This window comes from Malus sylvestris, chromosome 2 (assembly GCF_916048215.2).
Source record: "Malus sylvestris chromosome 2, drMalSylv7.2, whole genome shotgun sequence".
Lineage (NCBI taxonomy): Eukaryota > Viridiplantae > Streptophyta > Magnoliopsida > Rosales > Rosaceae > Malus > Malus sylvestris.
In genome coordinates, this window is record NC_062261.1 from 21,543,140 (window position 1) to 21,558,508 (window position 15,369).

Here is a 15,369-nt window from a genome sequence, read left to right on the forward strand (position 1 = left end):
CATAATCGAAGGATCTAAACGCAATGGTAGTAGTATGTGTTGTGGCCGTGTCTTCAAGGTCGAGTTCAATTTTCCCTTATTGTGCTAGCTTTATGATGAGCTCCTTGAGGACGAAGCACTTGTTAACAGGATGACTCACGATACAATGATACTTACAGTACCTAGGATTGTTAACGCGATTCATCTTTTCGGGGCACTTGCATTCAGGTAACTTAATTACCTTATTTTCCAACAAGTCGTCTAACATTACAGCCACGTCAGAGTCAGGAAAAGGGTACGTCTTCTACTCCAGTTCCCTTAAGGTATTTTTTTACCTATCTTGGGTGCGAGAAGGTTCACCTTTCATCTCCTTAGTTTTGCTTTTGGAGGAGATCTTGACGGGTGCGATAGAGGTCTTGATAGGGGTAATATGGATGGCAAAAGCTTCCTTGGTGGGCTTTTTCCCAGTCTTGTCTACCTTTCGAGCGAACATCTTATCGTTTTTTAAGTTGGTGATCGGCTCCTTCTTCCCATGATTTGCAATACTCAGCTCCATATCATGGGCTCGAGCTGCCAATTCTTCAAATATTCTCTGTTTTATGCCTTGAAGGATGTAATGTAACCCCCAGTGCATGCCTTGAACACATCTCAATGGAAGAGGTTTTAGAAAACTAATATTTACAATCCAAACTTAATGACCACATATTAATATAGTCAACGACAGGTTCATCCTTCCACTGTTTCGTACTCATCAGCTCCAACATACTTATGGTGCAACGAGTACTGTAGAAGCAGTTAAGGAATTCCCTTTCAAGATGGTCCTAACTATTGATAAACTCGGGCTCGAGGTCAATGTACCAGTCAAAGACGTTACCTTTGGTACAACACAGAGTCATGTGAGCTTCCTTCGTACTACACCTTGATCGTGCTTGTGATCATTTTTTGCAAATGTTGGATAGAGAGAGATCCCATGAGCGTCGCAACTTAGTCCACCTCTAGCTTCTCTTCAGCTTTCTCCACCAAAGACTTCTCTTCAGCTTTCTCCACCAAAGACTTCTCTTTCTCATCGGTTTCCTCCTTTGGTGGATCAACCTTTGGGTCAGCTTTCTCGTCATGTTGCACCTCCAGATGGTTGACGAGTGTAGCAATTTGCAAGTCATTTTCCTCCATGGTCATTGCCAACTTTGTAATTGCTTCGTTCATTTGGGCCATCTGCTCCTCAATAGACGTCGCACCAGTAGTCATAACTTGCATGGCTACAGGATACAAGCTGCTGCTTAAGTCAACATCAGAAGTCAACGACTTGTTGTGTTCCTTTCAATTGCAAATATAAGGATAGTATAATGGCACAAGTAAGGGTGTCAAACCGTAGGGATTGATTAGAACTCTACAAATTACTAGCTTTATGAGAACCCTAACTAAACAATGAAAATGCAAACTGAATTTAGATTTTCCAATTGGAAACTAAAATAACTTAAAAATGAAAGAAAGATAAAGATAAATGATAGGCTGATTCAGAAATAATGGGAATGGAACTAGGGATACCGATTTCATCGTTACAAGCCAATTCCATGAAAATTAAGTCAAAACGCATTTAACTCTCCAATCTGCAACTAGGGTTCGTTTTACTCATTTATGATCATCCATTTAATGTGTGGTTATGATCAAGTACTCCTAATCTACAACCTAGTTGTGATGTTCAATTTAGATTACCAAATAAGAATCCAAAAAGAACAAGAAAACTTCCAAGAACTAAAGTAATCACATTGCAGGATGCATGCATAGCAGTTTCTTCAATCATTCACATGTTTACCAAGATTAAGCATGATGTGTACTATAACCTTGATCAAATAATTCATAAGCAGCCCTAATGGTGATCAAACATTAAGATTAACAAACAAATTAAACTATAGAATCAGTGAATGAAACAAGAACACAGATTGGTGAATTGAATACTTTAACTTAATAACATAGAATAGTTTTGCAAGGCTACATCGAAATCCCCTACTATGAACTTAATTACACAATATGATTACATCATACATAAATATCAAGAACAACATGAGTGAAATTAAATTCATAGAAGAAACCCTTGAAGCAATTATGAAGTGGAAATCCTTCAAGAACAACGCGGCTACGTGGTTTCTTCGGTAACAGCGGATGGTGAAGGGACATAAGGTTTTGTTTCTAGAAGAAAGGACAAAGAAAGAAAAATGAGAGAGCTTTGGGTGACCCCTAAGGGGGGCTTGTGTAAAAGTGATCTGAAACCCTAGTATTTATATGTTAAATGGGGCTGCAAGTGATTGCAAGGTGATCTCAACCATTAAGCCAAAGTTTTGAGCGTTTTTCCTTATTTAGCTCCGCCAAATCAGGCTAGATAATCCAAGTTCTTTCCCATTCTGCTCCTGGTCTTCTAATAAGCAAGATTCATCTTGGATTCTTTATTTGTACTTCAAAACAAGTAACAAATTTATTTGGGCTCCAAAACAGGCCACTAAACTTCTCTCCACGTTTGAATAAGGATCAACTCCAAAAATGGCTTGCTTTCACTTCTTTTTCCTTCAAATTGATCATAAAATACATGTAACTGCACACTAACACAAAATAAGGTATAATGAAACTAGTGTAACTCAAAAACATCACAAAAAGGCTAGAAATGGATGGTATAATGCATGAAATATATGTGTTATCATGACTTGGAGTACCTCCTTGGGCTTTCTTCCCTTGGCCCTCTTAGCGAGGCCAAGGTGATCATGGGCTTTTGCCTCGGGTGCTCTTGCTCCTTCAACAGAGTTGATGTTAGAATGGAAGGCACAGCAGAGATAAGTCTTGATGAACAAAGTAGTTTTGTATTGATAAATTTGTAGGGTTACAATCTCTGTTTACAATTTTCCTCTTATTCCGTCTTCAAATTTGATGTAGATGCGTAGGTTGTTGATCCAAGGGTCGTTATGACTTGATCTCAGATGAATGATTGCTTCAAGTTTTGAGCTTGAAACAATGCTTGGATAGTCTTCACCTCAGGTTTAGGGTTGCGGCAAAGGGAGCGTTGATGTAGAATTTCGTTGATTCAAAGGTCTTGGCAACTTGATCTTGAATCAAACATCGTTACAAGTTTTGAGCTTGCAACAAAGTCTTGAAGGAATCAGCACACATGCTTGTTGATTCTTCAAGGGAATGCTTCGGCTTTGGTTGAAAGAAAACTTCAGCTTTGGTTGTGTGTTCTTTGAAGAGAGTTTTGACAAGGTATTAGTCTTCAAAGATTTGTTGCAGAGGTTCCTCTGGATGTAGAATTGCTGACCTTCAGTGTAGAAATTGTCAACCTTATGCTTGTCCTGGGACCTTGTATTTATAGACTTCCAAAGCCATGCCTTTGGGTGGATTTGGCTTTGATTTGTGTCTTGATTCGTCCATGGGAGAATTTAGGCATGTTTTGTGTCTTTTTTTTTTTCAGCCACTTTCCTTTGCTTGGCCGAAATCTATAGAGCTTGTTGCCTATTTTGTGAGCAATCTTCAATTCTTGCTTGTTTTGTGAAGATGCTTTAGCTTTCTTTCCGGTTTTGTGAGCAATTTGGGCCCCTTGCCGATTTTAAGGAGATTTCTTCCTTTTGGCTGAATTTTGGGGAAGTTTTGAGCTTCCTTTGCTTGATTTGTGCCACATGTCATTGATGACTTGCCATTTGTGATGGGTCATATGCCACGTGGAGCTTCATAAAATCTGACATCTACTTAGGAGTTGGTCTAAGAGGAATGCCATGTAATCAAATCCAAAGTGGAATGTCATGTAATCAAATTTGAAGGTAGAAGCAAGTTTCAACCGATATGTCAATCCTATGTGGATTGACATATGAGTCTTCAAATGGCAAATTTAACATATGACAAAAATGTGATGTCAAATAATTTTTAATTATTTTATTATGTGGGTCCCATTAATGCCGCAATTACAAATCTTGAAAATTTAGTTTAATTGATTTCTTTTTAAAATAGGTCATACAAATATCATTTATAACAAAACAAACGTATCAGTTTGAAAAAGGAAAAATCTGACATTGTCAGGTTAGCCATCAAATTAACTTTTGACATTTATCTTTTAACATTTTTTTTAAGGATGGTCTAAGTGATTAAAGTTCTTATATGCGACTTAACCCCAAACTAAGATCAAGTCAATTCGTTAAAGTCAACATTTTTTTGTTCTAAAATGAAACTATAAATTCAACTTTTCTTTTTTATTCAATAAAATTCTCTCCTGCACAGTCAAGGTTTCTTTGAAAAAAAATGTTTTGGATTAGTTATGGAGGCTTTTAAATACACCACAATATGCTAGTAACTAGTTATACCTGCTTTATTTGAAGAGATTTTAAATTCAAATATCATATAGTTTATAGAAATTTATTGTATAACCATGCACCCTTCACCAATATCCCTAAATAACTCTAAGCTAGAGCAGATTATGATTCGGTGTTTGTGGCCATGGCATGGCCGCCATTTAAGCGCTTGCTTCTAAATACACCCCCTATTTCTTTTCTCTACACTCATTTTCTGTTTTACGTCATTTTGCCAACTCCAAAAGTAACCTACGCAAATAGACTATAAACACTAAGGAAAAAGTTGTCCGCTGCCAGTGTGCGAGCTCGAAGTAACACATGCCGGTTGATTCATATGCAAGGTAGCAAAGGGCTGGCCAACTTTCTTTTCATTTACTCGGATTTGATATTCTGCTACAACATATGTGTCAGGGTGGGGGAAGATACTTGACCCTGTTTGTAGTCTACGCCTCTTAGAATCTAACTCAGTAAATAGCGTGAAAATATGCAAGTGTATACAACTATAAAGACGTAATCTTTATTGGTTCGAAGTTCCATTTAAGGTTTTGATATAAAGGCCCCAAACCAATGGCGTAGCCACGATTTTCAAATAATGGGGTCATGATTTCTATAAATAAAACTGCACTGGACCATTTCATTGAGCACCTAGTAAAAACGTAAAGACATAAGCTTTATTGGTTCTAAGTTCCATTTAAGGTTTTGATATAAAGGCCCCCAACAAGTGTCGTAGCTAAGATTTTCAAATAATGGGGTCATGATTTTGACAAAAAAAACTACAGTGTACTATTTCATTGAGCACCTAGTAAAAATATGTCAATTCTTGCCAACATCTGCTTAAGGCTTATGCCAACATATGTCAACAATTACTATGATACGTAGAGCCTTGTTAAGGATGACTACAAGAAACTATAGAGTAATGTTGAAGACTGGAAAGGCTTGTCAACTGAGGCATTTCATTCAAGCATTTCGTGCAGACAACACAGTTGAACACAATAAGAGAGAAAAGGAAGACAAGATAGAAAAAAATAGAAGAAGTAGGAGAATGCGGTTGTAATTTAAATTTAGTTTGCCCTAGCTGTTTATATGGTCAAATAAATTATACATGCAAATATATATCGGGTTTTAAACTTGAGGGGGTCATGAACAACCAATGACTTCATGCTGACTCCGCCACTTCCCCCAACAAAATTCAGATTTATAGTCGAGACTGATCAAGGATTCCCATCCCACCCCATACTTTTTATGGACGAATATTCATTTCTATTTGGAAACTCCATGCCTTTCAAGTTTCAACATTCCCACAATCTCAAACAATATTACTACTTAAACCATAAATCCTAACTGAAAACAAGCATATTTCTATTTTTCTCAATATGTGATACTAGGTCACATTTGTTGTAACCATTTTTGGCAATAAAAATTCTTATCGACATTGCACTACTTATTGATGTGAGATCCACTTAAAGACCCATCTATATATCCATATGGTTCTCTCATATATATCTATGAAATATAATTAACAAATGTGGTATATATGTAACAATATTACTAATCGATGCTCAAATCAAGCCTTGCCAACAATTAGCTTGCTTCTTTCAGGACCAACCCTTACTCACATAGCCAAGTTCAAATCTTGGTACCTTTTTTAGGTGAAATACGATATTCATTGACTTAAGGATTGAAATAGTACGATAGATTACGAAAGAATTTAGCAGGTTCTCAGAAAAAAATAAATAAAATAAAATCTTGTAAGGGTTTTGAACCCAGTTCAAGGAAGAAGATACCCCACTTTACAAGATTTTTGAACCCAGTCCCCACTTTACAAGATTTCTGTACAGACTCGTGTGTCAGCATATGTTGATGAGCATTTGTTATGTTATGTTTACATATTACGAGGTTATGTGATATTGGTCACTTTGTGCTTATTTACAATAGATATGCCTTATTGATTTCTTGAGACCTTGCAGGTACGGTAAGCATTTTCTTATTATACGTAGTACGTATATTTTTGGAAACTACACTTGATTTTACGGTGAGGGGTTATAATGTTTTTGAAAGGTTTTTACAAAACGTTATTTCTTTACCCTCTCAACTTTGTTTTTCGCCCCTCCAAGTTTAGTAGCTGTGCTTACATGTAAACGAGAATTCTGGAAAATCTCAAGAGATGGTTATCTTCAGTGGTATAACCCTCATCCTATTTACTATACCATCTTATGCTCTGACATCATGTGTGAAATGAGTTCAATCCCGCTCACCCGTGCACTTTTTGATTAGGCACTTTTAGGTTTAAATTTATTCACATCCTTTTTCCACTACACTACACTTTATGGCTTCGTCACCCTTCAGGTGTCAGCCAGCATAACTCGATTCGGAGTCCAAGTGGACATTTCAGGTCAGGATGTGTCAATTTGGTATCAGAGCATAAGTTCGGGCAATATTGCGTTCATCATGCGCATGATGTAAGCATTCTTGGTTCTTGAAACTAAGTGTCGAATCTTGCCACCTCGTCGAGCATGAAAAATGTGTTAACTTTCCCTAAGTTTTGGGTACTTTAGATGACTTATCGTCATTTTAGAAAATCGTTTTGGAAATCGTCCCTAGACTTTAAACAACGAATCATCCTATCAAGGAAAGTTCCATTTTTGGGAACGAGTTGGTAGCCCCGCAGCCGGGCTAATGCATCAAAGGTTGAGTATCACCAACGATTTACCAATAAATTCTATCGTTTTTCTTCCACCATTTTTACCAACCCTTCATGATAGGAAACCTAAAATGGTTTTGTTTCTTCGGTAGAACCTATTGGTATACTATCTCTTGGAATTCTTACAAAGTTTACTTCGTCAAGATTCTAGAAATGTCTTGAATGACAACCTAGTGCTAAAGTGGTAGCACTCCATGAAAGGTCATTTGAGGGACAATCACTTTTGGTCCCCTATGACACTAATATCTTCAAACGTACTAGTGACCATTTTGGATCTTCGGAAGGAAGATCAACTTTTGTTTAAGTTCATTTCCAATGTAGATTGTTAGCAAGTTCTTTTTCCGGCCTTGGGACTTTCCAACCAACTCTAATTCCTAGATTTCCTTTTTACATTGTACTCATCTTTTGAGTGAATATAAGCTTATGGGTATGAGTCGTCATATCCTGGGAGTAACAGAACTCCCAAAAGCAGTAATCAAATCCTTTTAGAATCAATGAACTACTTCACTTGACCAGTTCCCTTCCAGTCACCCGAAGTTATCTACTTGAACATGCTCTAACCCGTAATCAACCTACGGTGATGCTACTAATTGACGATGATGTTCAATATCCAGAAACTGTTGACCAGTATTCGTGTGGTATGATTTCTGATACCAAACACATGTGCTAGTATGTGGGACTGATACCATTATGCCAGAATGTCGGTTCACAGTTTCAGGGTAACGAACAATATTAAAATATCTAGCGCGTTAATTAGAGGCATGACTGATAAACTGATTAACAATGGCTACTTGAGCTGAAGAAACTAGAATCATGGAAACTTAGGAACAAGCTTTACATTAGAATAGTAAGCTCGTGGTCGTGTTACCGACACCACCCAATAAGGTAACCAAAACCTTTTTGACTAGTCACTTTTCCAATCACTTTCACAGGGAATGAGTTTGGCAAGCTCACAAAGACCTTGTAGCGTAAGGCGTAAAGAAAAGAAGCAGTACCATACAATCTGAGGATGTGTACCTTTGGCATCATTTCTCCAATTCCTTACGAAGCCATCACCAATTAGTGAGGTAAGGTACACCTTGATCCATTTTATGTACTACACCAGTTCTTCCTTGCATTTTTTCAAGTAGCATATGCGTCGTTAAGAGAAGACGGCACGTAACTTTTATGGAGGACCCTTGTCACCTATCCAACCAAATACCTTATCTAGGGAACCTCACTATCCATAAGGTGAAAGGTCAAACCCTAAGGTCGTACCTAAACTTCCACAACTCAATCGGTTGACCATTAAAACCGTTAGTCCTACTTCAAGTTGTTGTTCTCTTCGATTAACTTTTGGAAGCTGAGAGGTCTTTCCTAGCCTAACGAAATTCGAAGTAGTCTTACCAACGACTCTCTCCATAATTTCAGCATAAAAAATTGAGTGGTTGGGAACACCGACACTCAGCCTTATACCATTTCCTCGAGTAATAATTGTTAAGTTGGTACTTTCTTGGGAGACATGATCTCTGTAAACGACATTCTTTCCTTTTTCCCAAAAGGTTTAGCGGAAGAAGGTTGAAATTCTTACAAAGCATTGCGAAAATGAGATATCTTTATTTTTGTTGATTTATCAACAAATTGTTGGCAAACCTTGCGGCTATAGTGTTTTCCTCATTTACAACCAAGGAAAGTTAAATTAGTTTGGATTGTTGCAAATGAGTAAAGTTGACAACTTAAGTGTTGTCTCACCTTACTCTTGTTTACACCTTTTGTTGACTTTAATGATTTCAAAATCCTGTGTGACGTGTTTTTCGGATGTTTCGGTTGTGCAGAAATAGCATAACATAGTATCGCTTTTAATTTCTAAAGGTTAGAACTGTTTGAAGTGAACCATCTTATCCATGACCTAAAGTCAACAGTCATCATCTTTATTTCGAAAGCTGGATGACACTTTTCTATGGAGAAACCTGTTCGAAATCTTCACTAACCCCATAATTTCTCGAGTACACTTTCACTGAGAAAGACCTATATTTCTGACAAAGACGAATGGAAGAACTAAACCAACATATATGATTGCACTATTGTGTATTATCCCGGTTGTGCAAACGTATTTACTATTATAGCAACAAAAGACGTATCTACCCTTGAACGTCCTTAACTTGTCCTATCCCATTCTAGCTGGGATTCACAAGCTATGATTTGACGATACTCATAAATAATCAAGAATCGTTCGTGTAGTTATAATCACTTCCTGTACATGTGGAGATTTTGGTGATGTACAGTGATCAATCTCCTATCTTTAATTTATGAACTTACCTGGTACTTACCTGTGCGTCCGCAGCAACAATCATATATATATGCAACTACTAATGCATAATAAAATAGACAGATACTTTGCATGGCATTTCAAAACGTATAATCATTCAAATTCATTTTCTGGGAAAAATCTCAAGTATATAGGTATATATGGAAAACCAAAAAGCCCACTCACAGATATGTCGAAGGGTTGTAGCCCCCGAGCCTCGATTGATGGCACTTGTCGTCATGATAGGTCTCACCTATGTGCGAAATAACTGAATAAACGTTATTTAAAGCACATACACAAAACTAGGAAATAACTTCTCATATATTGCTCAAATGGGGTATTTGAATATACCACCATGACCTACTCAACCTCAGGAACATCCCCATATTTTTAGAAAAAAAATTCATGACCTCACCTGCCCTCACGTGCCGGCCAAGGCACTGCCAGACGCACAGCTCACATGCAGACATATGCCTGGCACACCAAATAGATTCCCTAACGGCGTTAGGGAATATTTCGTCAACTTTGACGGAATATTCTTCTCCTTCTTCCCTAGTTCGCCGGAGTCCGACGCCGTCATTGCTGCACTCGTCGGTTTCTAGAAAAATTTAAAATCTTCATATCTCCTTCGATTCTCAACCAAAACTCACGAAATTTATCTCAAAATGAAGCTTAGGACTAGAAGAACAAAACCTTACCACTTTCAAGCCTTGAAATCCACGGGATTTTGCAGGAGAAACCTCGATATTCCGGCCAAACTTGAAACTTGTCAAACTTAACTTCTCGACATCCAAAACACTTCGTTTTTCTTCTCCGAGCTTCACGAAGACGTCCTAAAGCTTCCTGGCAGCTTCAAATCTCCTAAAAACTTCACAATCATGAGTGCATGAACAGTAACCCAAAACTGGGTTCTTAGATTCTCGGGAAAATGAGGTGTTCACGTTCTAAAAATGGTATAGATGTGTTCCTGAGCTCACAAGGAATACGAAGGTGACTTCAAAAACCTCGATCCATGAAGAAATTTCTTGGTTTGAGGTTTGTCCGTACATATTGTACGAAAAATGGAGAAAAACTGAGAAGGAGGAGAGAGAGAGAGGGTTAACGGGATTGGGTATGTGTGTGAGTGTGTGGTCTAGCTTGTCACCAACCAAAACTAGGAAAAATTTTAGTTCCAGTTGGGTCCAAAAACTTAGGAAAGAAAATAATTGGTCCACAACACAACTTAAACCACACAACACCACAAATGTTTAAAGGTAAATTGGACATTTCACACCATCAGAGAAAATCTTCCGGGACTGGCTGTGACAACCTACCCCCTTAAGAAAATTTCATCCTCGAAATTCAAACAATAATTACAATTCATTAATACTCATAAAACAACCTTAGATACATATCCCTCATCTGGTCCTTTGTCTCCCAAGTGGCTTCTTCCACCGAGTGATTCATCTACAAAACTTTCACTAAGCGCACGGTCTTATTTCTCAGAACCTTATCCTTCTAATCCAAAATAGTCACTGGCTCCTCATCATAAGTCAAATCCGGATTAATTTCCAATGGTTGAGGAGGTATAACATGAGAAGGATCTGAGATGTAATGACAAAGTACATATAGATATAAATCACCTAACAAATATAGATATAAATTACTTTTGCTTCAATTCAATCTCTTTTATTTTGTTTTCCATTTTTCTATTTTTTGAGATGAAAGTAAGTACATATAGATATAAATTAGCGGCTTAAATAAAAGGTTAAAGAATCTTTTTATTTTTTTTAACAAACGATATTATCTACACTAAGAGATATAATAGGTTTAGCCTCACCATGGGTTAGCAATAATGTGGTTCAAATTCGCCATTTGTGAGAATCGAACCTAAAACTTCTCATTTACAAGTGAAGAGGAATACCACTAGATTATAATACTAAGTGACAAAAGGTTATAGAATCTTAAAATACATTAAAATCTGATTCAGTTTTCTCCTTTTTAATTACTGTACTTAGATGTTTAAAGGATTAATGATTCCATATTTCTCTTTTCCTCAACGCACTCATGTTTAATTGTGTACATTTCTTTCGATTGATTTATCGAAAGCAACAACAAAAAATATAAGTAGGTGTTCAAAAGAAGAGAAGTGTTGTGTCTATTATTTTCAATGTTTACTCCCTCGAAAAACATTACAAATCTGACGATGACACGTGGGACGTTTTGTGTTTGTTATTGTTGCTCGGTCACCGCTCGGTGAGTTAAACAAGTGTGGTTGATTTTTATGTTTGGAGGACACCAAGGTTTTTAATTCAGCATCATCGTTACAACAAACCCTAGCAGTTTCCTTGACTTGGACAAGGAAGCCACCGGCTAATTCTAGTACTTGTCCAAAATGTTAGAACTACCCTTCTCAAACAAAAGAGGAAAATCCAATTTCCTGGGCAAATGGCGAATAGAGAAGGGTATTTTGGGAAACCAAAGAAAATGGTGAAAATAAAGGAGGCAATGTAGGGGAAGGACTGGGATCCTCTTTGTGAGGATTTTCACATCTTATTCGTTAATCGTACATCGTATGATAAAAAATCATTACATACTGTTGGTTTTTAGGTTTAAATTAAAAAAAATTCAAAATGACTTCTGACCGCATGAATAGAATATAAGAATCATAAGGATTCTCACAAAGAGAATCAGGATGGCAACCAAATCCGTGGGGAAAGAGGAATAAAAATAGAAATGGGCCAGCTTCGCGAGAAATTTTTAGTTGTGACTGGAACGCGGATGGTACACCACATGTTTTTTATGCAAGTGGTGAAAAATTTTAATTTTTAAATTATTAACTTTTTAACACACATAATCTACTATTTATATAAGGAAACGTGGTGTACCACTTTGTGTGACGGTCACACTGAAAAATCTCTCTAGCTTCGCATGTTACATGTGCCCTCTTTCAAGTTTCTACCTTCATGGATACGCTTTTAATTAATTATAATCTTAATTTAAAGTAAATTTTTGCCCTTTTTAATAGACCAAAAAAATTCAAAACCCAAAAACACCCTTTTTTCCTGTGAATTATTTATTAAAGATAAAAATAAATTGTCGGTTTGCATATCTCTCTTTTGGTGGCTTCCTTCCACTACCTTGTCTCCATGAAAGAAAGGAGAGCTCACAATTGCTTTGTTTTGCTCAGTTTTTTGGTCTGTGGTTTGATTGATTAAATTTTACTGTTTTTGGGTAAATTGCAATGGAGAAGCGGTGTAAGATTTGCATGAGGAGCTTCCCCAATGGCAGAGCCTTGGGGGGTCACATGAGGTCTCACGTCATGAACCATCCGATTCCTCAGAAACCGGAAGATGAAGACGAAGAAGCGAATCGAGAACAAACCCAGCTGACCATTGATGAGCTGTGCGATTCAGCTTCAGCTTCTTCTCCGTTGTCTTCAGACGATGAAGAAGAACATGATGATGATATGATTTATGGTTTGAGTGAGAATCCAAAGAGAAGCATAAAGCTAGTGGATCCTGAGTTTTCTTTTGTCATCCATGCTGGGTCTATTGTTCTTCAAGACAAAGAGAGTGAGACCGAGTCGTCCAAGAGCCCAACTCGGAGACGATCTAAAAGAACACGAAAATCCTCCATGATGGCGCTTCATCATCATCAAAATCATAGTCAGTATCACCATCATCAAAAGCTCGAATCTTTCAAGAAAATTAAGCTCAAGAACAAGGTGGTCAGCAGCAAGGCCGATTCTTTCGATCCGGAACCCGTAAGTTCAATTTCCGATGCCACCAAAGAGGAAGATGTCGCCTTCTGCCTCATGATGTTGTCGAGAGACAAATGGAAAAAACAAGACCGCCACCACCAACATGAACAAGAACAAGAAAAAGACGATGAAGTGGAAAGATCAACGGAGGACACGGATGATTCTGAGGAGCATCTGATCAACTTACCCAGAACTAGAACTGCTCGAGGGAAATACAAATGTGAAACGTGCAACAAAGTTCTTAAATCTTATCAGGCTCTTGGTGGTCACAGAGCAAGCCACAAGAAGATTATGGCTTTGAATGCGAACCCCATTTACAAGCCCGAATTGGAGCAAGAAAATTATAATGTGGCAGGAAATTCTTCCTCTGTGGCTGAACGAAAAATTCATGAATGCCCAGTTTGTTTTAGAGTTTTTTCCTCTGGTCAAGCGCTTGGCGGGCACAAAAGATCTCATGTGATGAGTGGTTCTGCAGCAGAAGCAAGCAATAGTAGTCCTCCATTGAAGAGTTTAACTAAGCTTGGTGATAGTTTGATAGATCTTAATCTTCCTGCTCCTTTTGACGATGATGACATCGGCCAAATCGAGCTCTCTGCAGTTTCTGATTCAGAGTTTGTGAACCACATTAGAAGATGAAGCTGAAACTGGTTATGTTGTCGTTCCAAACTTGTTATGCCAATTGGTTGTTTGTTATAATTCATAGAAATTGTTCATTCATAATTCTAACAATTCATGAACTTCCCAGTTCAAATATTCATATGTTTTTCTGAGTTTTTTTTTTTTTTTTTAATTATAGAGTTCTGTAGCTGTAGAATTAAGTAGCATTCATTCTGGTCATGCGTATTTGTTTCCAAGCAGTTCAAACTAACTGCTCCAACTCTTTTTTTTTTAATTGGGAAAAAGTCATTCTCAGAAGAGGTTGAGCAACCCGTGTTTGTTTTTGTCATTAAAAATGATAAAAGCAACCCAACATCTTTCACTACTGACATTTCACAGTTCATGAGGAGGAAGAGGAAACTAATTCTCACTCACGTATCTGCCTGCCCTCTCTACTACTTTGTCTCAGTCTCTCTGATACTGTTGTAAGCTTTACTTGCATCGCAGATCTGCATACCCAGTAAAGATTTGGATTTTCTTTTTTTATATTTCCTCATTATGTACTAATCTATTATACTGAAATTAGAATTGAAACATGAGTGTATAGAGACGACACACTATTCCTCTGGCCAACTAACCTACGTTAAAGAGGGTATGAGGGTGACACACAGTTGTTCTAGCCAACTAATTTAATCATATTTTCCGAGCTAGAGACTTTTTAATGACCATAATATTGGGGAAATGAATCTGAATTTTCATTAATTACCCACCAAAACAGAAAGTACGTTTTCCAGATGTGGGTTGTCTTCAAAAGGTTGGATTGTGAGAAAAAAGGAAAAATGCGGAAATCTCAGACTTTTAATTTGTATTTACACCAAAAATGGCAGTTTCTTGCCCATTTCTTTTAATTTCTTAATCAACTCGCACTGATCGAATGTATTTAGTCATGTAATTGAGTTTTTAAAGATGCTAATCCCTTGAAATCAAGCATATTCTTTTTTGGATTATTACTTTTTACAACCGCAACTAAAAGTTGAAATTTTCTCTGTTTATACTTACTTGGCAAAATTATTATTTAATTTATTCACTTTTAAGTGTAAAGTTTTATGTTGAACTCTTATGAATTACGAGTTCAATATCAAACTATTATTAACTTATTGTGTGGCTAAACTCAAACTTTTATCTCAATATTATTGTATAACAAAATATATAGGTCGCAATTGCTGGTTGCTTTTTTTTCCCCCCCCTTTTTGGCTTTCCAATGTTGATGAGCATTTGTTATGAAATGTGACCGGAGGGGTTGGAGTTTGGATTACTCAATAGGCCGAACCATAGATATCTGACCAGAGAAAATAAATCATTTTTATGTTCATAAGTTTCAGTCACAAAGGGCCAAAAAAAAAAAAAAGAATGAGACGTCGAGGTTGGTTTTCAAACTTCGAATAATACAATTTAAATTACTTTGAAGATTTTGACACAACGAAATAAAGCTACTAAATACCACTAGAATGTAAGACTAAGTGAAAAATTACTTTGAAAATGAAATGCTAAGAAACTTTAGAAACTCAATCACTCCATTTTTATACAATGATACACTAATGTGACACCCCGAACCAGAATGTTCACTTGGACTCCGAATCGAGTTGTGCTGACCAACACCTAGAGGGTGACAAAGCCATAAAGTGTAGTGTAGTGAAAAAAAGATGTGAATAAATTTAAACCTAAAAGTGCCTAATCA

At 37.1% G+C, this 15,369-nt stretch overlaps 1 protein-coding gene across 1 annotated transcript; it reads left to right on the plus strand.

Moving 5' to 3' along the window:
• The first annotated feature begins 12,384 nt into the window (after positions 1-12,384).
• Positions 12,385-13,793, plus strand: LOC126610221 (zinc finger protein ZAT9-like). Its single transcript, XM_050278223.1, has one exon. The coding sequence runs from the start codon at positions 12,516-12,518 to the stop codon at positions 13,668-13,670; it is 1,155 nt and encodes a 384-aa protein (XP_050134180.1). The 5' UTR covers positions 12,385-12,515; the 3' UTR covers positions 13,671-13,793.
• The last annotated feature ends 1,576 nt before the right edge of the window (positions 13,794-15,369 follow it).

Bases quoted from the DNA above. Each gene is read 5' to 3' on its own strand.
- LOC126610221 (XM_050278223.1), top strand. From the start codon at position 12,516: ATGGAGAAGCGGTGTAAGATTTGCATGAGGAGCTTCCCCAATGGCAGA.